The following is a 27,498-nucleotide window of genomic DNA, read 5'->3' as shown; positions in this document are numbered from 1 at the left end:
TCCGTCCAATCAGAGAAGGAGGTCTCACCTTCATACAGCTGCCTAGCCAATGGGGACGCGAGGGGAGGCGGCTTGTATGCAAATATGTTGGCAGGGGAGACGCAGCGGTTCATTCATCTTATCCAGAGAGAGAGGTGAGTTAACGCGAAGGTTATTCTACATGAGGGAGGAAGATCTGGACCGAAGCACAGCTGCAAAACAACCGAGAGGCTTTTATTTGTAGCAGCTTATTCAATTTCCAATCATCACAGGGTACGTGGAAATCATTTATCTGCTCTTATCTGTTAATGTGTACATGTTAAAACAATGTGTCATATATTACCTGCCTTTAATTCCTAACTGAGAGAAACAATAAGTGATGAGACAGGAAGTCATGGATATTATGTTACTGGTCTGTTATCAGAGGTGTCTCTCCAGGAAGGGGGGATCCTTTAACCCTCTCAGTGGTACACTTATCATTTAGTATATTGTCTTATTTAGCAGTAAAGGGATTGCATGTCTTGCAAGGACACTCAGGGCTATCAGCCATTAAACCTGGGGTCATAGTCTGCTGTTGTCCGGATCAGAAATCCTTGTATAGTCCCACAGAGGGAGAACAAGCAGTGTGACAGCAAGGGGACAGTGCAGATATAAAGGGGACATAAAGTTAGAAGAATATAACATATTAGATAAAGAGATAGGCATGTATAAATACAACACAAATGAAAATAAATACACAACAATGGGTAAAAAACATGAAGAAAGCGGCACTTTTTTGACCCTACATGCCATGATGGAGTCACCGTGGTCCTGCGTGTGTTGTGCTGGCATGTGGTGAGTCATGTGTAGAGCGCCATACATCCCAGATGGATGCTTTAACTGTGCTTTCAGCATGGATCTGAGAAAAGGCAGCCAGGGGAAGTCAGTGCCATTATGTCCTTCATGCTCTTGGAGCAATCAATGGATGAAGAAAAAAAAAAAAGGCTACCTGTGTGTCGCACCATTGAAGTGGACTCAAGCTTTCTGCTCTGGACATAACAAGCATTTGAAATGAATGAAATGTGTGTGTATGTATGCATGGCTGTGCTCGAGGGTCTAAAGGACAAGTGGAGAGTGCAGTCCTCCGCCAAGGCCATAGGTGAAACACAATGCGTGTATCCCGCCATGTGACTCAGATATACTCTCAAATGTAATGCGTCCCTTCTTGGTCCATGCTACAGCCCTCCGCTAAGTTTCATGACGATTGAGCAAGTCGTTTTCTCGTAGTCCTGCAGACAAACAACTGCGCCAAAACCCTCCTTTGCACAAAGATCTAGGGTCAGGGAGGATTTGTGGAAAACAAGCGTGTGGCTGCGTTTAGCCTGAAAGGAAATGTCGAGAGGAAAACCTCAGGCTGCACAAGTGGTCTGTTCGCATCTGCACAATCCAGTCTTCTGTGACGGACACCACGTCGGCACGATCGATAGCACCAGCTTCACTGTGTGTGAGCGCGTCCGCATCACTGGCTGCCTTCAGGCGGCTGTGCATCAAAGGGTCAGAGCAGATGCGTTATTGCATCATAGAAACTGACCGTGTGTGTGTGCGTGTGCGTGTGCGTGTGTGTGTGTGTGTGTGTGTGTGTGTGTGTGTGTGTGTGTGTGTGTGTGTGTGTGTGTGTGTGTGTGTGTGTGTGTGTGTGTGTGAACCCATGGACCAGCTGATTGATCAACAAAGCAATGTTGAGTGAAGGAGTTTGGCATTATCATCGGGCGACGTTGATAGAGAGTCCTCCAGTGGCATGACAACAACACGGTACAGTTAAATGGGAAGGTAACGTAAACTGTGGAGAGGGACTAATATTTGTGTGTGTGTGTGTGTGTGTGTGTGTGTGTGTGTGTGTGTGTGTGTGTGTGTGTGTGTGTGTGTGTGTGTGTGTGTGTGTGTGTGTGTGTGTGTGTGTGTGAGTGATAGTTGGGCATCCATGCCGCTTTGGTAGACGATGGGTGGCAGGATGCACATGTTAAGTATTGTTGATTACAACTGAGTCCATAGGTGATAGACTATCAATACAGAATAGGGCTGCATAGGGGTGGGCGATATGACGATATATATCGTCGTGACGATATTAGGTCTCCACGATATGCTTTTTCAGAGATATCGTATCTATCGTGATAAAAAAGAAAAAGAAAAAAACTATAAAAAAATAAGCTTTTCCCTTCATGCTGAAGTCTTTTATTGCACTTCAAGTCTAAAGTTTACATTTTAATTGTTTGGCACTGACTTTTCCTCATTGATGTTTTATGTTTTACTTAGTTATGTTTTACCCTCATTTTCATGTGTATTGATGTTCACTGCTAGTGCTACCGCAGAAAGTTTATTCTTATACTGAGAAACTGCCTTGAAGCCATATCAAAATGTTGAATTGTTCATTCAGGGATTCATTTCAGAAATAAAACCAGCTTGAAATGCTATTCTGGTCTGTCACTCCTTTTAGTTTTAGTTGCTGTCACCTTGTAGGTGCTTGTTCTGTTAAGTAACTTGAAAAATAACCATAATAACCGACAGGAAAAAATATCGTGATATATATCGTCTATCGTGATACTGCTTGAAAATATCGTGATAATATATTTTTCAATATCGCCCACCCCTAGGACTGCATGATATTAGAACAAATTGCATATTTATTTATTTTCCACAATGTATATTCTGTCTCTGCTACGTGTCCCAAGAACGGACAGATAGTTTGTTTTCTAGTTGCTCCAGACTTCTTCCCAAGCAGCGTGGCAGAGCGTCGCTTCAGGCCCACTGGGCTTAATGTGTTGGGGTTAATTTGCCAGTGTGACATCACACATCAGGCAATGTGAGGATAGCACATTGTGATGCTCATGCTTGAACATTAGCAGCCTGAATGCAGATATAAACCGTGTCAATGTGATGGTTTGAAGTCTTGGCTTCTCACTAGGCTCAAGCATACAGGTGATGCGGTTGTGATTAGTTTATTCCTCCAGAGAGTTTTTTCCCCACCTTCTCCTCCCAAACAAATATCACACTCTCACCTGCTGGGCTATTTTTATATCTTCTGTTTTAATATCTCTAACGGCCCAATGCATAATGGTTTTCTGCATTTACATTGGGTTGAAAACAAATATACAATATGTGTGTTTTTCAGCATCAAGGTGGGTAGGTAGGTAGGTAGGTAGGTAGGTAGGTAGGTAGGTAGGTAGGTAGGTAGGTAGGTAGGTAGGTAGGTAGGTAGGTAGTAGGTAGGTAGGTAGGTAGGTAGGTAGGTAGGTAGGTAGGTCGGTCGGTCGGTCGGTCGGTCGGTCGGTCGGTCGGTCGGTCGGTCGGTAGGTAGGTAGGTGGGTAGGTGGTGCGTGGATGGATAAATAGATAGGTAGGTATATGGATAGATATAGAGAGATAGGTAGGTAGGTTGGTAGGTGGGTGGATGGATAAATAGATAGGTAGGTATATGGATAGATAGATAGATAGATAGAAGAGAGATAGGTGGGTGGGTGGATAAATAGATAGGTAGGTATATGGATAGATAGATAGATAGATAGATAGATAGATAGATAGATAGATAGATAGATAGATAGAGAGAGAGGTAGGTAGGTAGGTGGGTGGGTGGGTGGGTGGATGGATAGAGAGAGATAGGTGGGTGGGTGGATAAATAGATAGATGCACTATACCCGACATTAAGTGATAATCCAAATAAAACTGAGGTTTCATTATTTTCATTATTTTATGTCAACACTCCCATTGCTATTTCCATTGTATTTCCTCCCAAAACAGTTCATTATATTGTATAATGCATCAACAGGATGTATGGTGGCAGAAGTAGAGTGGCTTGTGAACTAGCTCTGAAGCCTGTTACAACTCACCACAAAAACACTTCTACCGCTGTGTCTTTGCAGGGGTGCTCCACACAGCCACAGCACCGTGTTATTTACAATAGGAGGTTGAGAGATATTACGGTTACACTGAACAGCAGACTGGCAGATCACTAGATGGGGAAACAGCCACTTCCTCTACCCTGGAAAGACCTATTCCTCCATATGTCGAGTACAATAACATCGCCTATGAGGAACAAGTTACACTACCATTCCTGTCTGTCTGTGTGTGTGTTGTTTGTTTTGAGTCCCTTTCTTTTTCGTTTTTAGATGAAAGATGCTATGACACACACACACACACACACACACACACACACACGCTTTTTGTATCTCTTTCCCTCCCTTTGTAGCACCTCCATTCTGTGGTAAGCCAGGTGTACTATGCATCTGTTTCATGCAACAGTAGCCCATTGTGTGCGTGTGCCTGTGTGTGTGTGTGTGTGTGTGTGTGTGTGTGTGTGTGTGTGTGTGTGTGTGTGTGTGTGTGTGTGTGTGTGTGTGTGTGTGTGTGTGTGTGTGTGTGTGTGTGTGTGTGTGTGTGAACCCATGGACCAGCTGATTGATCAACAAAGCAATGTTGAGTGAAGGAGTTTGGCATTATCATCGGGCGACGTTGATAGAGAGTCCTCCAGTGGCATGACAACAACACGGTACAGTTAAATGGGAAGGTAACGTAAACTGTGGAGAGGGACTAATATTTCTAAATCGTTTAATCTATTAGTCATATTTTGGCTTTAAAATACATTTCCAAGAATGATCGGATGGAGAAACATGTTAAAGACGACACGTTCTGCTTTTGTTAAGGGATATATTAGTATGTGTCTCCACGGGGACATGTCTCCATGCTTTAATGTTCAAAAGCTCTTTATTTGTCTCACACTGCCTTTTCACCCTCTGTCTGAAACCAGAGGACGATCTGTTCTGATTGGTTAGCTGGCGGGCTCTGTTGTGATTGGTCAACCACTTAGAGATGTGTCGATCTCGTGCAGTTTTTCGAATGCAAAACTTCTAAATATGCATCCATCTTGTTGTTTTTAGGACACAGCTGAATTGAAATGGTTTCCTCTCACGGTGTAAAGGGAAAGGATGATACTGAAATGTTCCATAGGTGTGAAAGCTTTGGGTTGTCTGCACTGGATGAGTCAGCCCTATGAGAGACTGACAGCCTGGCTGCAATCGAATAGTCCAACAATCAGGAAGGAAATAAGTCTTTGATCGCCTGCCGATTTTGTAAGTTCGCCCACTTACAAAGAACAGTGTATACTTTTAATGGTAGGTTTTTTTATTTTAACAGTGAGAGTGAGCAAAATAATACAAATACCTATTTCCCACAGTTAATGCAAATCAATTTGTATATTTTATATAATGTATATTTCTTTTTGATATTCTTACTTACACTTCCCTTAACAATAATGTATTGAGGAGCCCTTGATAGGGGACATATACGAAAACAACAGCTACAAAACTTTAAGTTGCACAAACAATTGCCTACTTAAATGTGGGGTAGGTATGTTTCAGAAACCGGCTCGAGATACACTTGTTGTTATATTCCATGGAATGCTCTAAACATCCCGATAGCAATGAATATCTGAAGTGCTTTGACAAAAAATCCATAAAAAATGTCATCTGTGGAAGAAGCCGTGATACTGTAAAAAGCACAACCGATCCGTTTAGCCGGCCTGGCTTTAAACATCCAGACATGTTTTGAGCTGCTTTCGATCCCGCTCACCTGTCGGCCTTTTGGGAGCCAATTATTTTTGTTTTGTCTGCCGTGGGTGCTGCTTTTTGTCGAGGTCAAGACACCAGAGGCCTGAACTACGAAGCCGGTTCAACCTAACCTGGATATGTTTGATGTGCCCGGCTTACCTAATCCAAAACATACGCGCTCTCGCTAAACTGTCCTGCGACGCGGGTTATCAAGTGGATCACTCAAGCCAGCCGTGTCCTATCTAGTGAGGTGCGCGTTCACATGAAAGGGGTGGTATCTGGAGCATTCGACCAATCACAAACATGGAGAAGCGTACTGACAGTACTTCCTGAATGAAAAGTCAACTATAATATTAGACATATGAAGAAGTTAAACTTTAAGCATCCATGACTTAAACACTTGATCCAGGATCAAAGCCACAGAGCTGCAGCTGCAAGGTGAATACAGCTGGGAACAGAACACGTGTTTGAATGCGTACATTAAATGTGGGGTAGGTACGTTTGAGAAACCGGCTCGAGATGCACTTTTTGTTATATTCCATGGACTGCTCTTAACATCCCGATCGCAATGAATACATTAAATGCTTTGATAATAACTACATTAACAAAATTCATCTGTGGAAGCCGTGGCGCTGTAAAAAGCACGACCAATCATTTTTTTGCCGGCCCGGCTAAAATAACTGGATGGCCTACCAAAGCTTGTAGACTCTGAATGAACGTGAAAATAATTGGTTTGCAATGAAAAGAACAAACTGCTTTGTGCACTCAATATTCAACGGGCAAACAACATATCCTACTATAGTTAAAGGGGACCTATTATGCTCATGTTCAGGTTCATATTTGTATTTCGTGTCTGTGCTCTGATTGATTAGCTGGCCGGCTTTGTTGTGATGCGAACACAAAATCCAAATATGAACCAAAAAATGCATACTATGTACTCTTTATTTCTGAAGAATAGCATTTGTAGGCTTCATTTAGATATTGCCGCAATTTGGAATAATTGTGCAGCATTATTTTAGATTTAATTTGCACTTTGCGCTGTAACTGATGATCCTTCTCCAGTGCTTGTTTAATATAGGAAAGTGCTTTTGTGTGCCTATTAGCATGTGTGGGTTTGTGTCCGTGTGCTGGCATCTCTCCACTTCTGCCTGAGTCTAAAGGTGTCGCTGGAATATAATTAGCCACATTTTAGGAGACTGCGCGGGGTCGATAGAGCAGAACAGAAGCAACAGGCGACGAGAGGAGCAGCTCTCAGACGTGAGTCACCCAGACTTCAGAGAATGTGTCAAATTGAACTGAATTGCAATGAATACAAACTGAAGTGAATGAATTATGCTTTGGGAGATAAAGGGTAGACCAGAGACTGATTCATAAGTGTGCAGCGTCGTTTTGTCTCCCCAGGCTCTTCAGGGTCTTAAATTAGAGCTGCACCGAGGTGAGCTGCGTTTCTATAGCGATGCATCCTCCCAACTCCAGTCACCAGAGAAATGCAGTATATGTAGAAACGCAAACAATGGGATTCAAAGCAACACCTCATGGTCTTTCAAAACTCTCTAAATACTTAAATAATCAGAACTTGTACGATATATTAAAAGGCTTTCTCTATTAATGAAAGCGATTTTTGGATGTTAGAAAAACTGTTTATTTGATATTATAACTACTTGCTAATACTTCTACTTGGCTTTATTAGAACAGTTTAGGATTAGGGCATTGCACCGTAGTTTAAATCAACGTCACGATATTAAGAATATTTTCCAATTGTCTTAACAAAAGAAAGATGGGAGTGGGAGATATGGATAAAACCTCCGATGACAGTAGCTTTTATGTACTTTTAGATGTGAGATTCATATTAAAATATGTTGTGATTATACATCCTGAAAATGTAATTAAAGAACTGTTTTATATGTAATCCCGATGTTGTTGACAGTTTTTGATCAATTCAGTGAATCAAATACTTGTTGATGCAACTATCCAAAAAAAAAAAAAACGTAGCCCGCTGGCTTCAGCTAAAGTAGTTTAAGTAATTTATATGAAGGCAAGCCTTAGTCAAGTTACAAGTCTTTGGGCAAACTGGAAGTATATTGCAGGTCTTTTAGGTTCAGTGGCGAACCATTTGCAAGTGGCCCTCTCAAGGCAGTGTGCAAAGAGTTGATATCGAGTTTAGACCCGATCCATGGCTGCTCAAAACTCTTTTGTTTATTAGGTCAAACATATCTTGTTAGGGTTACAAATGATCTGCGATAGCAAGCATTTCTGTGACTTAGGTCTGACTCAAATTAAAATCTCAAGTCTGCAGCTCTGTAACCAAAGATTTAAGAAATAACGTGTAAGCGTATCAAACAGCAACACTTGCCTTCTGACTGGCACACACAACCTGACACCATGTCAAACACTAAGGCTGCCTGAAACACGAAAGACATGATGTGTCCCCCAATAGCAGCGCCAAGCCAGCACACAGCTGGACCACATCAGCCAATCAGCTGCTCAACGACACCATGGGCGTTTCTCAATGTCGAGTACGCTTGCTTGGTAGCACATGTCTTCCGAGTCACTTGCTTCAGAAGCGAGGCAAGAATACTTCTTCCTGGCATTCGGAAAACGAAGAGTGGAACAGGCGACCAAGTGTGCAAGTGTGCATCATACGAGAGGCCCCGCCTTACATTTTCCACCACAGATTTGGGGAAATTGGTCCGTGCGCAAAGCATTGTGGGGATTTTAAGACCGCGGAGTCTACACATGTGCAGCCTCGACATTTATCGCTAAGAAGTACGCCGGGCTCGGTAGAATTCCAAGTATGCTGGACATTGGAACAGTCCTTCGGCGGCACTGACGTAGTATGCTTGAAATAGTGGCTCTGGAGCAGCTTTACTCGACATTGAGAAACACCCCATGTGCTCTGAGGCACGACACAAACCTTTAACCAAACGTTCTACAAAATGACCCGTAGGACGAGCCCCCATTTGTTATGCCCTAGCTCCAAAGGCCACAACAAAGGGGAGACACACCGTATCAATGGTTAACAACATATGTGTATTTAAGTAAGTAATTCAAATTAAAGAAGTGCAACATGAGTAAAGCATGAGATGTGGACGTCGGTGGTATCAGTAGTGTAAATGCAGGGTGAGGGTTGCGTGGACGTGTATGTGTGAGGGTGTTGAGGTGCACAAAGTAAAGCAACTGAAGTAAATACAGCATACTCAACAGAACCGGGTGCCTGTAGGACAAAGCAGAGAAGTAACTCAGGGCACCGGACCCACGTGCCCTGAGTCACTGCAATAAGGCTGGACACAGCACAGCCACACCCTCTCCAGATGAACCCACAGGGGCATCGCACATTACAAAGGAGAATCTGATCTTCAGTATATAGCAGGTCATAACAAACATAGAAATTCCCGTATGGAAACATATATTTGTAGTGTAAGATATTTTATAGAGTCTATGGAATACAATTACTAGGCCATCCATGCAGAAACAAAATGGCCCCTCCTCGTTTGCACTACTGCGACACATTTTGATTGACATGTAGCCGTGACTAGAAACAAATAAGGTTCGTCAACATCTGAGTAACCAGAGAGCATCATGGGAGATGTGTGAGACTCTTGCCAATATTCAGATTTTAAATTAAACCCCTTCTTTAAGCCAATAAATCAGCCAACCAGTTGCACCGTTACAGTTGGCAGCTGGATTGTTTTGATTGGCCGAAAGCCTCATCCGCTGTGAGCCGAGCCTTTTCACTTTTGATGTTTTGGTGAACGAAGACTGTTCAGGGTGGGGTTTCTCATCAATACGCTGGCACCTCTCCTCATCCTTTTAAATCATTCCTCTGACTTACACACACACACACTTCAATTATAGCCTATTGACTGTCCTCCTATTGCCGCTGCAGTCCATTGTACTTTTTCCACTCACACAAAGGTTATTGCCCTTGCACACACACACACACACACACACACACACACACACACACACACACACACACACACACACACACACACACACACACACACACACACACACACACACACACACACACACACACACACACACACACACACACTATTGTATGGGAGGCCCATCTTCAAAAAAAATTGCTCTCTTTCCAACTCAATTACAGCTTTTGCCAGCTAATCATTTTCACACCAACACACTCCGCCTCGGGGCTCGTTCAGTTAAGAGTATCTGAGCCTCGTGTTAATGACAGGGTACGCCCGCCGCTTTCCAACCTGGTTCTGCTTTCTCGTGGTGCCTCTTGCTGCGAGGGTGCGGAAAGGAAACATATAATGTTTCCTAATATAAGGTTTTAAGATAAAACCCCTTACCGTCAGACCATTTGTTTTTCACATACTGTAAGGCGACTTTATTTATTGTCTTTTAATTTCTGGGCTTCAAATAAAGACAGTTTTCTTTTTCTTTTATTAAACATAAAAACAACGAATCTCCGTCTATCTGTTGCCTCGAACAGGCGCTGGTCAAGTATCACCAAATCGTAAATAAGGACCATCAGAACCTCCTGGTATTGTTTTATGTCTTGTTTTGTCCAACAGGCCAAAATGAAGTTAATTATATTACATTTATAGAGAAATTAACCGAATCTTCACGAGCAGGAACTAGGAATTGTTTGTGTCGTCACAAAACATTTATGATATTATTAATATAACCCTTCATAATTTAATATGACGACAGATATATGAACGTTCATCCACAAACCTAAATAGCTAACCTGATTAGTTAAAGGTGGGGTAGGTAGAATTTGAAAATACACAGCCGGAAAAAATCTGCCACTTCCTCACAGAGCCCCTCCTCCAACACACACGAACGCGCACATGACCAATGAGGGCACGAGATAAGTTTGTGCCCAGGTGGAAGGCTGACAGGCAGGTAGGCCATCCAGTTACTTTAGCCGGCTCAGATGATTGGTCGTGCTTTTTACAGCGCCACGGCTTCCACAGACGACATTTTTTTATGGATGTTTTGTCAAAGCACTTCAGATATTCATTGCTATCGGGATGTTCAGAGCATTCCATGGAATATAACAACAAGTGTATCTCGAGCCGGTTTCTCAAACTTACCTTCCCCACCTTTAATCTAAAGAAATGACATTTTGTACAGCCCCACGTGACGGTGATGAAAAAGTAAACCACAAACCATTCGCAAGGGGTTTAGTTATTTGCAATATTTATAATCTTACCGATTGTTAGTTGTTTTGCTTTGTGATGGATGACTTATGCCCAGGACTGAATTGTTGTTGTGATGCAATACGATTTTTCAATCAATCAATCAATCAATCAATCAATCAATCAATCAATCAATCAATCAATCAATGTTTATTTTTATAGCCCAATATCACACATGTTATATTTGTCTCAGTGGTCCTCACAGTGTGTACAGAATATCAGTATGACAATACGACACCCTCTGTCCTTAGACCCTCTGTCCTCAGACCCTCTGTCCTCAGACCCTCACATCGTACAAGGAAACACTTCCAGAGAAAACCCACAGTTTAAAGGGAACATGGGAGAAACCTCAGGGAGAGCAACAGAGGAGGGATCCCTCTCCCAGGACGGACAGACGTGCAATAGATGCCGTGTGTAAATTGAAAAGATAATACATTTGCAACATAGGTAGTCCAGATGTTTGGAAATGCATGTGTATAATAGGAAGATGAATCCACGAGGATATCCATCCAGGACCGATGATCCAGGACCACAGCCACGGCTCGCGATCCAGCGCTCGCGAACCAGGACACAGGACCGCAGGATCATCCATGACTCCGGATCCCGGCGTATATAGACACCAAAAAGAAAGACATTTGGGGAAGCTGGGTTAATCGGAACATGAGAGATTTTTGATTTCAGCAAGACCTGAAATCCCTCAAGAAATACTGCAATGTCATTTTCCAGAATTCATATCTTGCTTTTTTTGAGTGATGCAAAACAGGCATATTGAAACCATGTCGCTTCCTGTAATGGGAATTGTGAATCCTCAGATGTCCGATGTGAGAGAAACCACTCTTTAATGTATGTCACTCGTGGCCAAGTGCTTTGAATGTAAGCTTCGTTTCTTCTGACACACAACCATGTTTGACTCTCATCCATTCGCCTACAGATTGCCTTCGTGCTGTGCTCGGAAACACAGTGACACACAGCCTCCCACGCATTTACAACTCAGATTTCACTCTGTTTACTCTCAGTCTGATGGCTGTAATGAACATGCGCAGAAGGCCCTCCATAAGAGACGTGCTTCTCTATTGAACGCCTGTTGAAACCATTTTCTACAAGCTCTGCTTATCTGCCTGCTGCCTCCCATCTTCATCCCCGTTCCCCTCCCCTCCCTCTCCCTGTCCGTCCATCTGTCTCCTCGCTCGGAGGTGTGAATCCAGAGGGAGTTATCCTCCCTACCGTATCTTACCCTTTTCACACACATCCTCTTGATGTTTTCCCACTATCTACTCTTATATCATTTAATAGAGTGTATGTGTGTGTAGAGTTTTAGAGTGTGTGATGTCCTGTTGTCCATGTAGTGATGTGGACAGACTGCGAAAGACAACAAAAGCACGTTACCAGGCCGATTGATCCATTTGGGTGGGGTGCAGAAAATGAAGTGTTTTGAGAATAAAGCTATTTAATTTCAGCACTTGAGGCAGTGGCTATGAATGCACATGTAGGAGCCATATGGTTTCCTCTGGGATGAAATGCTTTGAAAGGTTGCTATGGGTTTACATTTCAAACTCGGTTGGGTGTTGTTGTCCTAAAGCTGCTAAACATCAAAATTCTTCTGTTTATTCCAACAATTATTACAATTGGGAAAACCAAAACCACGTGCTGAAAACGCTCAATAAACCTGAGGAGAACTGCAGAGATGGGTAATAGATCTCTGCGGTGGGTTCTTTCACATTTTAGATCTAGTCATTGTTCTTATGAAAATATAGATTACTGTAGCTGTCATTTTTAAGTCAACTTATAATAAACCTGTAACGCTGCGTAGATATTATCCACAATTGGTGCCAATTCTCTGACATGTTTCCTGTAGCCTTTTTCCGTGGATGTGACTCTTTTTATGGCAGGTTAACAAATGTAACAACCCCATTAGCACAACAACAGACCTTAAAGGGGACCTATCATGCAAAATGCACTTTTTGATGTCTTTTCATTCCTAAAGACTCACGCAGCGTCAGAAAATAAAACCCTCTCTCTTTTCCTCCGTACCCAAATCTCTAAAAACGGGGGAACAACGGAGCTGATCCAGATTTGCGGCGATTTGACGTCATATCGGAAATGTGGACCCACGGCCCAATCAGAAACGTTGCTATCAGAAACAATGCCCGACTGTTTTGGACGTAATATGGTCGGTGTTTACATTAGCATCGCTAACACTCAGAGCTAACCTGTACTGGAGAGCATGTGTGTGAAGAAGCAGGAAGTAAAAAGGAACTCACCTTGTGGTCTAACCGGCAAGAGAGAAAGCCTTTGAGCTCCAGACTGTTTCAGATCCTTGATAATCCATGATATGGCGTTTCATCACGGCAGCATTCAGTTTAGACGGTAGCTGCCGGGTCCCGCATGAGCTCAGACCCCTCCTTTTTTAAAGCTTTATACCCAAAATCAGCACTTTTGAAACAGGAAGTGGAATAGAGGGATATGAGGCATGGCTAGAACGGGTGATCTGTTTGGTATTTTGAGCAAAACACTTGATAGACATGTTTTTTATATATTTGTATATATCTGAGAGCTATGCTATTGCCTACAAATAGCATGATAGGTGACCTTTAAATCATTAAAGCAATTGTAGTCGTTAACAGGAACTCAGATGCCTGGATCCATTCTACATTAACAGGTACTAAAAGAGCCCATTTTTAATGCATTCACATTGTCTACGATATGAGAACTCAAAGATCTAAAACATTTTCTATTTACACAAAATAACCATTTCTCTCAAATATTGTTCACAAATCTGAAAAAGTCTGTGATAGTGAGCACTTCTCCTTTGCCGAGATAATCCATCCCACCTCACAGGTGTGGCATATCAAGATGCTGATTAGAGAGCATGATTATAGCACAGGTGTGCCTTAGGCTGGCCACCATAAAAGGCCACTCTGAAACGTGCAGTTTTGCTTTATTGGGGGGGTCCGAAAACCAGGCAGTATCTGGTGTGAGGGGTAGGGTTAGGGTAATGTTGTGAATCGAGTGGCCCATGGCGGTGGTGGGGTTATGGTATGGGCAGGCATATGTTATGGACGACGAACACAGGCCACTCGATTCACAACATTACCCTAACCCTAATCCTACCCCTCACACCAGATACTGCCTGGTTTTCGGACCCCCCCAGACCCCCCAATAAAGCAAAACTGCACGTTTCAGAGTGGCCTTTTATTGTGGCCAGCCTAAGGCACACCTGTGCAATAATCATGCTGTCTAATCAGCATCTTGATCTGCCACACCTGTGAGGTGGGATGGATTATCTCGGCAAAGGAGAAGTGCTCACTCTCACAGACTTTTTCAGATTTGTGAACAATATTAGAGAGAGAAATGGTTATTTTGTGCTTATAGAAAATGTTTTAGATCTTTGAGTTCATCTCATGAAAAATGGGAGCAAAAACAAAAGTGTTGCATTTATATTTTTGTTCAGTGTAGATAAGCATCTTCAAAGCAGGCACCATTTGAGCCACAGAGATTGTATTTATTTGCTAATCCAAGAAAGAGAATGGGAGCTTCCAATTCCTGAACAGTCTACACCAACAGGTGTCTGCCTCAGTGAGAGGAGCTGATGCAGACTTTAGCACCTGACTGGCGTTAGATCTGGGAACAATTTGAAATAAACCAACGGGTTGCCTGTTTTCTGACGCGAGCAGTGTTGATTTAGATTTATTTTCCAGTGTGCTTTCTCGCCTGGAAACTCTATTATCTGCTACATTCGCTTCTCCGACAGAGGGATACAATCTAATCTGCTGCAGAAAGAGGTGTGACATGAACTCTGTGGAGTTGTGTGTGTGTGTGTGTGTGTGTGTGTACTAAACAAACCCAGCGCTTGTGGCATGAGTTGGGACGCTTGTGTTTGTCTTTGTTGATGCAGCCAGTGATTCACAGAGCCGCCTCAATGGACACCATCAATGATTCTGAGATAGTTAAACTTTCATTTTCAATGTCTGCGGCTCGAGGCAAAGACTTACCCACGTGACAGCGAGGGGAGTTAAACACCTTCAGTGCATTGATCCCACCTCAGTGACCTCCTTCCTCTCAGGGGAACATGTGTGTGTACATTTTTCTAAGCACATATTTGTGTGTATGTTTTGGAAGCTTTTGTCTTGTCTTTTTACATCGGCCATGTCGTTGAACAGCATTTCCCTACACATCACGTCTTTAAAGAGGCCCTAATATGCTTTCTGGGGTTCTCCCTCTCCGGTAGTTACACAGGATTGTGTGCATGTAAATGGTCTGTAAAGGCTACATTCCCATCCACTGGACTCCTTTGTTTACCTCCACAACACTTGCACTTCTATTGGCTAGCGCTAGGGGTGGGCGATATGACGATATATATCGTCGTGACGATATTAGGTCTCCACGATATGCTTTTTCAGAGATATCGTATCTATCGTGATAAAAAAAAAAAAAAACGTGGAAAAAAAAACTATATAAAAATAAGCTTTTCCCTTCATGCTGAAGTCTTTTATTGCACTTCAAGTCTAAAGTTTACATTTTAATTGTTTGGCACTGACTTTTCCTCATTGATGTTTTATGTTTTACTTAGTTATGTTTTACCCTCCTTTTCATGTGTATTGATGTTCACTGCTAGTGCTACCTCAGAAAGTTTATTCTTATACTGAGAAACTGCCTTGAAGCCATATCAAAATGTTGAATTGTTCATTCAGGGATTCATTTCAGAAATAAAACCAGCTTGAAATGCTATTCTGGTCTGTCACTCCTTTTAGTTTTAGTTGCTGTCACCTTGTAGGTGCTTGTACTGTTAAGTAACTTGAAACATAACCATAATAACCGACATGAAAAAATATCGTGATATATATCGTCTATCGTGATACTGCTTGAAAAATATCGTGATAATATATTTTTCAATATCGCCCACCCCTAGCTAGCGCTCCAACGTACTTGATCTTCTGGCGGTTCACAACAGAGCCGGCCAGCTGACCAATCAGAGCAGACTGGGCTCTGGTTTCAGACAGAGGGTGAAAAGAGGTGCGGGCATGATTTGTCCTCGTTAAGTTCGAGAGTAGCTCATTAAAGTCAGAACAAGACCTTTCTCTGCCACGGGGTAACTTGTGAAATGTACATGACATATTTTGGTGACATGAATATAAAGTCAGCACTTTTTGTTCATTTTATTTTTTATATTAATTGTCTTCATTTTCTTGCTTGGCACCATATTGGAAATACGTGTTTTCACTTGAACACGTTGTCCTTTGGATATTTTAGATTATGTGTCTGAAAATCAAACAATCAAGAGTGCTTGCCTGTTAGACAAATGGCTTGTTAGAATAACTTCACCTCGGAGAAGCAGTGAGTCGTTCCTCTGAAGGGAACCGGTCCTTTGTGGAAATTAAACACTTTCAATTGCTTTCCGATGGCTGACTCACGCTGACTTCCGTTATAAACACGATAAAAGCTGAAGCTATTTCCAGCCATGACGATGTTGGAAGATGTTCAGGACTGCAGTGATGACGCCCAGCTGGACGCACCTGCTTTCATATTCGTCATCCAGGCCCAACAGCAGGATCCATCTCTGACAAAGGAAAACATTACATTTTGTATTTTAACTTGGAAAGATCACAGGTGACCTTTCCAAAGCAAGATACAGCTGGAACGTATTGTCTCTGCTTTATTGCTTCCCCTCTAGGCTCAGCTCTTGTACAGCAGCTCCTGTCCTCTCATGGGGATAAAACGTGTGCACTTTGCGGTGACTTGGATTTGAGTTCCTTCCCTGTGGATGACTCATAGGTGAGATTTCCGCCTCGAGACTGCCCCTACCCTCTCTCTGCTATTTAGGAGGATTTGTGGTGGCTAGGCTCGACTTGACCTGGTGTCGTCATGAAGGCACTGCAGTGGTGCTCAGCTGTGTGTGTGTGTGTGTGTGTGTGTGTGTGTGTGTGTGTGTGTGTGTTGGTGTGTGTGTGTGTGTGTGTGTGTGTGTGTGTGGTGTGGAGCCAGGCAGGCTAATGGGCCATTTTACTAGCCAATAAAACACTGATGCTATTACGATCTTAGCTCACACAGGAATTATACGAGTCATTATAAAAATTGATAGAGCTTTTGCAGCATAACATTTTGTACGTGAACTGCTTTAACTCAACATGTGAACACGTCATTCAAACGGATGATTACATTTGTCAAATGCAGATTTTCTTTTTTATATATTATAGTGCACATTTCTATGTACATTTACCAGGATTAGCGTTACAGCTAATTGGACACCGGAAACAACTGAAAGCAGGCAACTGATATCGACAAAGGGAAGCTGTAGAGTTGTTGATTTAGTTCAAATATCTGGGCTGGATTGTTTGTATGTCTTTATGTGGAAATAGGAAACTGAAAGCGGTGCTGCTTTCACAACAACATGCTAATTGTCCAATTGTACAGCACCTGAATGGCTTCGTAGAGTTCCTGGATGTTCTTTGCATGAGTGCCATATCTTAAAGATTCCTAGATATAAGACCCCGGTCTAGAAACGGCTTGAAACCCTCCATACTGAGCACAGTGTGTCTTCGAAAGACATCGATATATATATTGTCTAGCAATGCCATTCATTTCTCAGTTACGTCTGCTTTCCTAGTTTCATAACGTTACAACACGTTATCATCTGCATACATTTGTGGTTTAACTTGCGGAAAAAAAGCAAAATGAATGTAATTAATTTGGATCTGTCAGTGGTGTTTTTTGGGGAAACTAGTTATTGAGCCTTTAATAATCAAATAGCTTCACTTTTCAAGGTTTTCATCCAACAAAGCATATATAGATAGATAGATAAGTAAGTGTTTGCATTGCAGCAGCAGAAAGAACAAGGCATGTATGAGAAGAAGACGTGTTAGACGGTAGGATGACATGTCCAACCAAATCAGACGTATATTGTGTCAGACAAAGCCACATAAACACAACGCCTCTCTTCTCCGAGTGCATCTGCGCAGGTCATGTGTTGTTTGCATGCGTCCCACCTGAGCCCTGTGCTGTTCCAACAACACACGGCTTTACTGCTGTTGCTGTGGTTAGTCTAGCACCTCCTCACCCTCTCCCTCTCTGCCCTCCTCCCCCCAGAGAGGTGAAGCATCATGGGGAAACACAACAGTAAGCTGGCCCCGGAGGTTCTGGACGACCTGACCAAGAACACGGAATTCAACGAGGCTGAGCTGAAGCAGTGGTACAAAGGTTTCCTCAAAGACTGTCCCACCGGCATCCTCAACCTGGAGGAGTTTCAGCAGCTCTATGTTAAGGTAGGTGGGGGGAGGGACGAACGTGGCACGAAGCTGAGGAAGAGAAGTCACGGGGGGTTAATATGCAGTAATAAGCAGGGCTAGGGAACGTGCACGTCGTGGGGTAACAGGGTTTTCATAGCAATGGAAGTGGTCTTTTCCACATAGGTATATCACAAGTTACCTCGTAGATGACTCACAGCATTGGTGGGTTTTGGGGTTGGGGATAAACCTCTATTTATGCCTGTAACTGCTTCGGACAATATATATATATATATATATAGTATATCATACAAATACAAACCGAAACATTTGCAGTATATGTCCGCTTTGATCATGCAATTTTAAAAATGGTGCTTCTTTACATCAGGCTGCAAATCTACATGTAATTGGCGTGATATTAATAGTGTGTGTATGGATTGAATTTCAACAGTAATTAGATAGATAGAGAGAGAGAGAGAGAGAGAGAGAGAGAGAGGGATAGATAGATAGAGAGAGATGGATAGATGGAGAGAGATAGATAGAGAGAGATAGATAGAGAGAGATGGCTAGATAGATAGAGAGATGGAGAGAGAGATAGAGAGAGGGATGGATAGAGAGAGATGGCTAGATAGATAAATAGAGAGAGATGGAGAGAGAGATATATAGATGGATAGAGAGAGAGATGGATAGATAGATAGAGAGAGAGATGGAGAGAGAGAGAGAGATATATAGATAGATGGATAGAGATATATAGATAGAGGGATAGAGAGATAGAGATGGATAGATGGACAGATGGATAGATAGATGGAGAGAGAGATGGATAGATAGATAGATAGATAGATAGATAGATAGATAGAGAGAGAGAGAGAGAGAGAGAGAGAGAGAGAGAGAGAGAGAGAGAGAGACTTTATTGATCCCAATATGGGAAATTATTTCGTCGCAGAAGTGTGTTCAGACTTTATAATACAATACTTAAAAAAGTGGAAAAGAGAATTAACAATTACAAATAAAATGAAAAAATGAATAAGCGATATCAACAACACAATATAAAATACTCTGGATGGTCAAAAACACTACAGGTATTTCATAAGAAGAGTTTTCTGCCAGCAAAGTGTTTTTGTGAATTACAGTAAAGTTTCATTTGAAAGTCCCCACATCGCAGCACTTCATCTTTAACATGTGTCCTTCGACTAACAACATTTCCTGAGCAGTTGGACACAGCATATTAACGCTTAAGGTAAAGATGAATTCTTGTTGGGTTTTGTGAACCATTCGACCACAAGATTGCTGTAGGCGTTGTGGTACTTGAGGATGATTGGCAGTGAGCGTGGGAAGAATACACCGGCATGCAAGCATTGATTTCCCACACAAGCAACTCGTATTCAGACCGGCCCGAAACCTGACCCGTGTAATCATGTTCACAGCGGAGGGTCCAGCTCAAAAGGGTCCTTCAGAGCAATCAAGCCCAATACAACCCATGCTTTATCCGCCACCTCTTCTTTCTCTCTTCTCACTCAGTTTTTCCCGTATGGCGACGCTTCAAAGTTCGCCCAGCATGCATTTCGGACGTTTGACAAGAACGGCGATGGGACCATCGACTTCAGAGAGTTCATCTGCGCGCTGTCCATCACCTCCAGGGGAAGCTTCGAGCAGAAACTCAACTGGGCCTTCAACATGTACGATCTGGACGGAGACGGGAAGATCACTCGACAGGAGATGCTGGAGATCATCGAGGTGTGTGTATGCCTGGAGGGAATCGGTGTGTGCCGCGGAATATTCAATGTAGGAACTCGTTTGTGAGGTTTTACTGGTTCTATAGGCCGAATATGAGGATATGCAACATGGACAAAATGACAGACTTTTTGGGGTGGTTTTGTGCCTCGTTGTGGTTATGTTTGGTCATCTTATGGTTATTCCGCGTCTCTTTGTAGTCATAACCTACTTGTGGTCATTTTGTGTCTCGTTGTGCTAATTTTGTCGTCATTTCGTCTCTTCTTGTAGTCGTTTCGCATGCCTTTGTAGTCATTTTGTGAATTGTTGTGATAATTGTGTGTCTTCTTGTGGCCATTTGGTGTATCCAAAATGTTGCTATGGGTATCTTTGTGTTTGATTACAGCTGCTTTTATCGTTTTTTTGTAGCTGTTGTGGTGTTTTAGTAGAGTTTGTGTGTTTTTGTTTGTCTCTTTTTGAGTCTATTCGTGCTCGGTACATTTTATAAGTAAAGGCCAGGAGGGCACCTGACGGTTCAGTAATCCATCCATGACTGCTCCTTTAGGTGAAATCCTTTCAATCAATCAATCAATCAATCAATGTTTATTTATATAGCCCAATATCACAAATGTTACATTTGTCTCAGTGGTCTTCAGTGTGTACAGAATATCAGTATGACAATACGACACCCTCTGTCCTTAGACCCTCTGTCCTTAGACCCTCTGTCCTCAGACCCTCTGTCCTTAGACCCTCACATCGCACAAGGAAACAGTTCCAGAGAAAACCCACAGTTTAAAGGGAACATGGGAGAAACCTCAGGGAGAGCAACAGAGGAGGGATCCCTCTCCCAGGACGGACAGACGTGCAATAGATGCCGTGTGTAAATGTGGACTTTCTTTTAGTCATACATTTAACAACAAAATCTCACATGTATTGTTTCTCTCCTCAGGCCATCTACAAGATGGTCGGTACTGTGATCATGATGCGGATGAACGAGGACGGGCTGACCCCTCAGCAGCGTGTGGACAAGATCTTCTCCAAGATGGACAAGGACCACAACGATGAGATCAGCCTGGACGAGTTCAAAGAAGCCGCCAAGTCCGACCCGTCCATCGTCCTACTGCTGCAGTGTGACATGCAGAAGTAGAGAGAGTCATGGGGGGAGAAAGGAAGGGATGGAGGGGAAGGATGGGGGGGTGTTGAACTGAAACAAGGGAAGGAAGGAGGGTGAGAGGAGGGAGGAGGAAGAGGAGGTCACGCGTATTCCTTATTTGAGGCAGTGATGGCAAAAAGCTGTGTTTGAATACCATTGGACATCGGATTGATGCCATTCTTTTATTTCACGTTGTCCAGGTGACACTGACTCACTTTACGGTCACTTTTACTTCCAAATTTCCCCAGACATTGCACATTTGTCCTAATTATCCCAAATGACTAATCAGTTTGTCAGACCATCATTCTTAATTATATATTTCCAAAGCAATTTGCTTCCGATTTACTCAAATAAACATGGATTTCACAGATATTAGACTTCTTTTGGGGGGAAATATTATCATTCGCTTTCCTCTTGAGAGTTAGATTTAAAGAGTGAAACCACTTAAACGACACTGGGACCATTTGAAAAAGCAGCAATGGCATCAAACCAACAAAGGGTTTGTTGTTGGGTCCACGTGGTCCAGCTAGAGAGACAGAAGCAAATGTTATGCTGACACAGAGAGAATTAAATTAATAAACAATATGCGCAGGTGTTATTGCGCTAGAATGTGGATTTCTAGCAAAAGCAAAATACACTTTACAAACCCAGATCAAACTGACCCTCTGCATGCGTTAGTGTGTGCAGGAGTTCCTCAAAAGCCAAATCCAGATCCAGTTGTGTCGCTTTTAAAGAAAAATTACAGCACACTGTCCACTCGCTTTATTCTCTCTCATAAGCGTGAGTCAGGCAGGCGATGAACGTCTTAGACGAGAATACTGATGTGCTGCCCAGTGCCTGAAGCATTCCAGCACGTGCTAACTAAATCCATATCTTATCAGAATGATTATTATTTTTCTTAAAAGGACACGTAATTAGGTTAGAATAAAGCCTTATCTGGCATTGAACATGACGTCCACATGGCTCTCTTCGTGATTAGCTTAGCTTGCTACAGTTTCATTGGGCAACAGGAAATAATCGTTTGACATTCAACTTCACTTTGTAATGACTATTTCTTGTGGAAAATGACATAAATTAAGCATGTCATAATTAAACCAGCTGTGTGTAATAAATCAAAGCTAAATTATTCAGAAAAAATCTATTTTTAGGATTTCATTAACGGGCTAAATTGAGGTTTTATCTTAGTTTTAATTAATTTTGTATTAAGTTTGACTTGAATTATTACATTTCCACATTATGACAGTTGGTATACGTACATTGGATACGTTCAACTGTGTCTCTGCATAAAACTGGAAATGTCGGACACACATAAATGCAGAAAAACAGAAATATATAATCAAGAAATTCTAGTACCGCGTTGAGTGTGGATAATCAGGACAGTAATTATGGCCAAAGGACAGCAACGGTATTTCTCTGAAAGGGCAAACCTGCCTCCGTTATTCATTCTTGTTTCACATGAAAAGCTACACTAGCCTTCTGTCCTCTTTTCTCTCCCAATGTCCTGCTCTCCCCTCTTTTTCTTCTTCCTCCCTAAATGTCAGAGAGGAAACGCTTTGATAGTCGGTGGAGGGCGAGGAACTTGCTGCACTCTAAAATCAATTTGCAAAAGGTTGAAGAGGAAGCCTTGGTGGTTAATGTTTGTTTACAAGTGCTCACCTGTTTGTGAACGTGAATGATGGCAGATAGCTGAACAGTTTGAAGCTGTTAGTAACGGCCAACTTCAAAACGTATCTATTCCATCGGATCAACACGGGAGAGAGTTAGTTCAAAGGCTAGCAGGTGGTTAGCTTAGCACAAAGACGGATACAGCTTTTAATGACTGATTTAGCATTGCTGATAAAACCTAGCTAACTTTGTTCCGCTGCTTTAAGTCTTTGTGCAAGCTAAGCTAACTGTCCTGTTACAATTCGAATATAAACCCTTAAGTGGTATTCACCTCCTCATCTTACTCTTAAATTTAGCACATTTGTGTGAACAGACAAGCGTCTAAGCTAGTTGAAATGTTACGACTTGAGGGAAAATGTCTCGTAACAGTGAGATTAGCATAGCTACAGGCACGAGGCAGCAGCCATTGTTGATGGCAAACATTTTTACGTTGCTATACATGTCCGGCTAACGATGGCCTTTCTTGCTTTGTATAAGTTGCTGGCTACCTCCATTAGCTTGTTGGAGGAGCCTGAGACTCAAGATTTCCCTTGCCAAAAATGGGGCGAAGCCTGCGAGCTAGTTCAGGCAGTCAAGTCGAGCACCAATAGGCGCATTCACACCGCAGTACTTTTCCCACAAAGGTTCATGAGAACTTAGTTCATGAGAACTCTTTAGTTCTCATGAATGAGATCGCGTTCACACCGGAATAAGTCCCTGGGGGAGGATTAGTCAAATGAAGCCGCTGACGTCACTTCTTCTTCTTCTGCTTTGGGTTTACTGGCAGGCCGCAAACCACTTCACGGCGTATACTGCCACCTGAAGTCCCCGGCCGGAAGTCCCAGGAGTTGGGGGCGTTCTGGCGATTTACTCGGAAGGCTCGAAGGGAATCTACTGAAGCCTTCCGATTAAATCGCCAGAACGCCGACACCTCCTCGTCTCCACCGCTCCCATGTTTTATTTTGTGTTGCCATAAGTTAGACTCTCTGCGTTTCTGCGCTGGGCTAATGCTAATAATGCTAATGCGAGGATAGTAAAATGGCGGATTCGCTGATGTGTTGCTGCTGCTCACCTGACCCCCCACCACCCCAGCTCCACCTGTAGGCTCGGGGGGATAGTTATCTAATCATCACTCAATGTTCTTTGTAAATCTGTGGAGTGATGAGGCCCGAGCCGAGACGCCAAAGGGATAAAGAGATGGGCTTTTATTAATCCTCGTGGGGAAATTGTTTCTCTGCATGCGACCCATCCTAGTGTTAGGAGCAGTGGGCTGCCATTTTGAACGGCGCCCGGGGAGCAGTGTGGGGAACGGTGCCTTGCTCAGGGACACCTCGGTAGCACTCGGTCTTGCTGGGACTTGAACTGGTGACTTTCCAGTTGCCAAGCCAAGTCCCTATCGACTTCGCCACCAACAAACTCAAACTATATGCTGCTTATAATACACATATTAAGAAACACGTGAGCAGTCTGACTAAGCTGTAGCTAGTTTGCATAAATACAAATAAAGCATTTGAATCCCTTGAGCTGTTGAGGTTGACTATTCAGACTGTGCACTGGAAAAAACACTCCAGTCAAGTCATCTGTGTGAGCGCCAGAGGCAAACATGTGTTTAGCGTTCAATTACATTTCAGTTATTGTAGATGTAATGTCAATCCGGAAGGTTTACTGTATATGTACAGAAAAAAGACCCAATACACCCAGTGATGGCTGAACATGTTTCTGATTGCTCTCGTATTTTGACTAACTAGTAGGAAATAGCTGAAATTTGTTCTTGTGACTTTCCCAGGAATAATGACGGTAAGGTCATCGAAAGATTTGTAGGATAAATTAGGAAAATAACTGGACTGATGTAACAGTCAAACAGATTGCATGCACTGTCGTTGGTGAAGTTCCAACAGTTACATATGTTTAAGAGTATGGGATCGTACGGAGGCAACATGACCTTCCCTTTGTAAAGAATACACCTGGTCCCTGTGTTCAGTCATCAGACCGTTCATTTCTCTTTGTGAATCAGTCAAAGTGTCCTAAATCTCTGCATTGCAGCAAAACATTTGACTTCCTTCCTGTGAGCCAATCAGATGAATCTCCTCCTTCTCAGCCAGCCAATGAACACGCTCCCTCCGTAGATCTACAGAACGAGCCTCCTTTGTGCGATAATGTAATGATAAAACTACATGTACATTATAATACGACTGTAATCGTATTTATGAATATAAACAAGTATGATATGTAAATGTAAATGTACTTCTAGCTTAGAACTACTTTCATATATGATGACACAGCTACTGTGTGTGTGTGCATGTGCGTGTGTGTGTGTGTGTGTGTGTGTGTGTGTGTGTGTGTGTGTGTGTGTGTGTGTGTGTCTGATTCATAACTGCGAGTGATTGTGAAAAGCTAAGTGTGCTGGGACATTTTTGCAAGTGCTCACATGTGTTTTGTATTTGTATCATTTGTGTTACAAGAGAGGCCTCAGTCTCGTTCCACTTTGTAAAGTAAACCTTTACCCCGAAGCACTAAAGTATTATAACCCGCACTTAAACTTGCTTTTGTGGTCCGCTGGTGTACCGTTTGTTCTGTCTTCACTAGAGGAAATCTCCTTGTGTTTGCTGTAGTCTGCAGTTCTACAGGTAATTCACACATACATGACGAAGTGGAAGGAGGCTTTATGTCTCGAAACAACCCAAAACGTTATAGTTCCTCCATAATGTCACGCCTCGAGATAAAAATGAACAATTTCAATTGATGCAAACTGCTTTAGTAGCTCTTGTTAAGTCTCGTGTTTCTCCAAAGTGCACATTCATCTGAAAGTGGAGTGAGATAATTTCACTATTTTCCGAATCAGAATTCGTCTCGATCAGATTTGAATTTCTTTGATGAAATAAAGACCTTTCATTTGACAGTGAAATAAACAAAGAGTAACCAGTAGACAGTTTTGAACCAAGTATAGCTCACAATTTAACTGAATATCGTGAAAAATCAGCAAAAGACAAAGGCCGTTTCTCAATCTCGAGGATACTGGCTTCCAAGCCAATATTTCAAGGATGCTACGTCATCGAGTGCGTTCCAATCTCCAGCATACTTGGAATTCCACCGAGGCCGCGTCCTTGGTTTGGGGGAAATTTTCGAGGCTGCATATGGGTAGACTTCGCGTCCTTAGAATCCCCACAATGTTCAAAAACCCTTGCGGAGAATGTCATCACCAAAAATGTGTTCCGTGAAAGTAAAGCAAGTTCGTAAATAGATATTTATATATTAGGTATTTATTTTCGGTGCAGTTTATGTTGAAACCGTTAGAGAGAGTGGCACACTTGTTAGCCTGTTCCATTCTTCTTCGTTTTCCGAAGCCGTGGCTTGGAAGCATACTTGTTTCTGAAGGAAGTGACTTGGAAGTACGCGACTACCAAGCCAGTATCCTCGAGATTGAGAAACGGCCGAGTTAGAGAGGAAGATAAGCAATAGGTGGCATCAATTCTCCAGTAGGACATAAACAATTATATTATTGCAGAGCGAAACAATTAAAATTGATTACAATCTTTTGACTTTTTCCCACGAACCTGTGTTGCAAAATTCCCAAACAAGTGTCTTACGGAATCTGAAAGTGTATTATTGGACAACAGAAAAGACAGAAAAGCTATAGCCTAACAACAATTTGAAAGATGCTATATAAACATTTCTCTCAGAGTCTTTGATGAAATGTGATGGCAGATATTTTGCACCTGTTTCAAGAGAGAACGTTTAAACACACAAGTTCAACAGCAAATACGTCCAAAACAACCCCATCTGTTTTGTCGCCTCTTGTTTCGAATACAATATTTCCCCCCATGATTCGATAAGCATCCCATTGACGGTTGAGCGGTGTGCAGTAAAACACTTCAATTAGAACAGATCGGCTCGCAAAGTGGCTTCACAGCGTATCCCTTGCTCTCCTCCACTGATTAGATCCAGTCCATCCTAATTAGCTTCAGTTCAAAGCGAGAAAACTATTTCCTCCCCGAGAACGCACAAAGGAATTTCTTCTTTGGTAACTATTGTGTTGCTTTCTCATCTGTCGTTTATCCCGCAGCGTCAAATTCAATAATACTTTGACGAAAATCTGGTTGTTTTTAATGTGCCAAAAAAGAGATTGAAAGGGAACTGAATTACACTGAGCCGTGTGAGAAGAATATGAACATTATTATTTTGGTTCATTTGTGCTCGGTTGTACAATATACATTCTATTCTTCAACATTTCTCTATGATGTTCATGTATACATGTCTATTTCGTCCTGTCTGATGATTTTGCTTTTGTTTTCAATATTGTTAAGCTCCTAGAACAAAGACCATGTAATTATTTTTGTCACATAGAATAAAAACACATGAATGTCCAGAGTCGTTGCTGTCTTGCCGTGGCATGTGTGTTTCCTCCGATCTCACACACACACACACACACACACACACACACACACACACACACACACACACACACACACACACACACACACACACACACACACACACACACACACACACACACACACACACACACACACACACACACACACACACAGAGTATGAGTCACCATCTAACAACGATGTCACACTGCTGCAGTTATATCACCTTTAAAGCGGTTGTCATGGGAACAATTCAATGCCACAATGCAGGGAGACTCACACACTCACACCTGCATTACCACACACACACCCACACACTGTCATTATTTACAATGGCTGTGGACATTAGTGTTTCCTCTGCGGACTCTCGCAGCTGGGTGGGAATGGAGGAATAATTGTAACACAACAAAGTGACTCGTGGAGATTAAGCTCTGACATTATGAATCGATGTGGACTTCACTACGCATGAGAGACGGGATCAATAACAGAGGCTGTGTGTATTGGAAACTTCCAACACATTTGCTTTGCTTTTTTTGTAATGCCTTGTTAAAGGACAACAGAGTGGTGCGGTGATGGCGTATTTTTTTAGGCCGACAGCCAGTTAGTTATCACAAGATCTCCCACGACAAAAAACACAAAATAATATTGGTGACAAACATTTATGATAC

At 42.5% G+C, this 27,498-nt stretch overlaps 1 protein-coding gene across 1 annotated transcript; it reads left to right on the top strand.

Moving 5' to 3' along the window:
• Nucleotides 1-100: 100 nt before the first annotated feature.
• On the top strand, nt 101-26,825 carry LOC117454647 (visinin-like protein 1). The gene is made up of 4 exons (XM_034093761.2): nt 101-252; nt 17,816-17,991; nt 19,471-19,686; nt 20,612-26,825. The coding sequence occupies exons 2-4, from the start codon at nt 17,830-17,832 to the stop codon at nt 20,807-20,809; spliced, it is 576 nt and encodes a 191-aa protein (XP_033949652.1). The 5' UTR covers nt 101-252; nt 17,816-17,829; the 3' UTR covers nt 20,810-26,825.
• Nucleotides 26,826-27,498: the final 673 nt, after the last annotated feature.

Source organism: Pseudochaenichthys georgianus, chromosome 11 (assembly GCF_902827115.2).
Source record: "Pseudochaenichthys georgianus chromosome 11, fPseGeo1.2, whole genome shotgun sequence".
NCBI classification, from domain to species: Eukaryota; Metazoa; Chordata; class Actinopteri; order Perciformes; family Channichthyidae; genus Pseudochaenichthys; species Pseudochaenichthys georgianus.
Note: the sequence above shows the minus strand (reverse complement) of the source record. Positions and strands in the feature narration are given on the sequence as shown.

Coding starts and splice junctions, on each gene's coding strand:
- LOC117454647 (XM_034093761.2), top strand. CDS start 17,830: ATGGGGAAACACAACAGTAAGCTGGCCCCGGAGGTTCTGGACGACCTG. Junction 17,992..19,470: donor TTCAGCAGCTCTATGTTAAG/GTAGGTGGGGGG, acceptor CTTCTCACTCAG/TTTTTCCCGTATGGCGACGC. Junction 19,687..20,611: donor AGATGCTGGAGATCATCGAG/GTGTGTGTATGC, acceptor TTCTCTCCTCAG/GCCATCTACAAGATGGTCGG.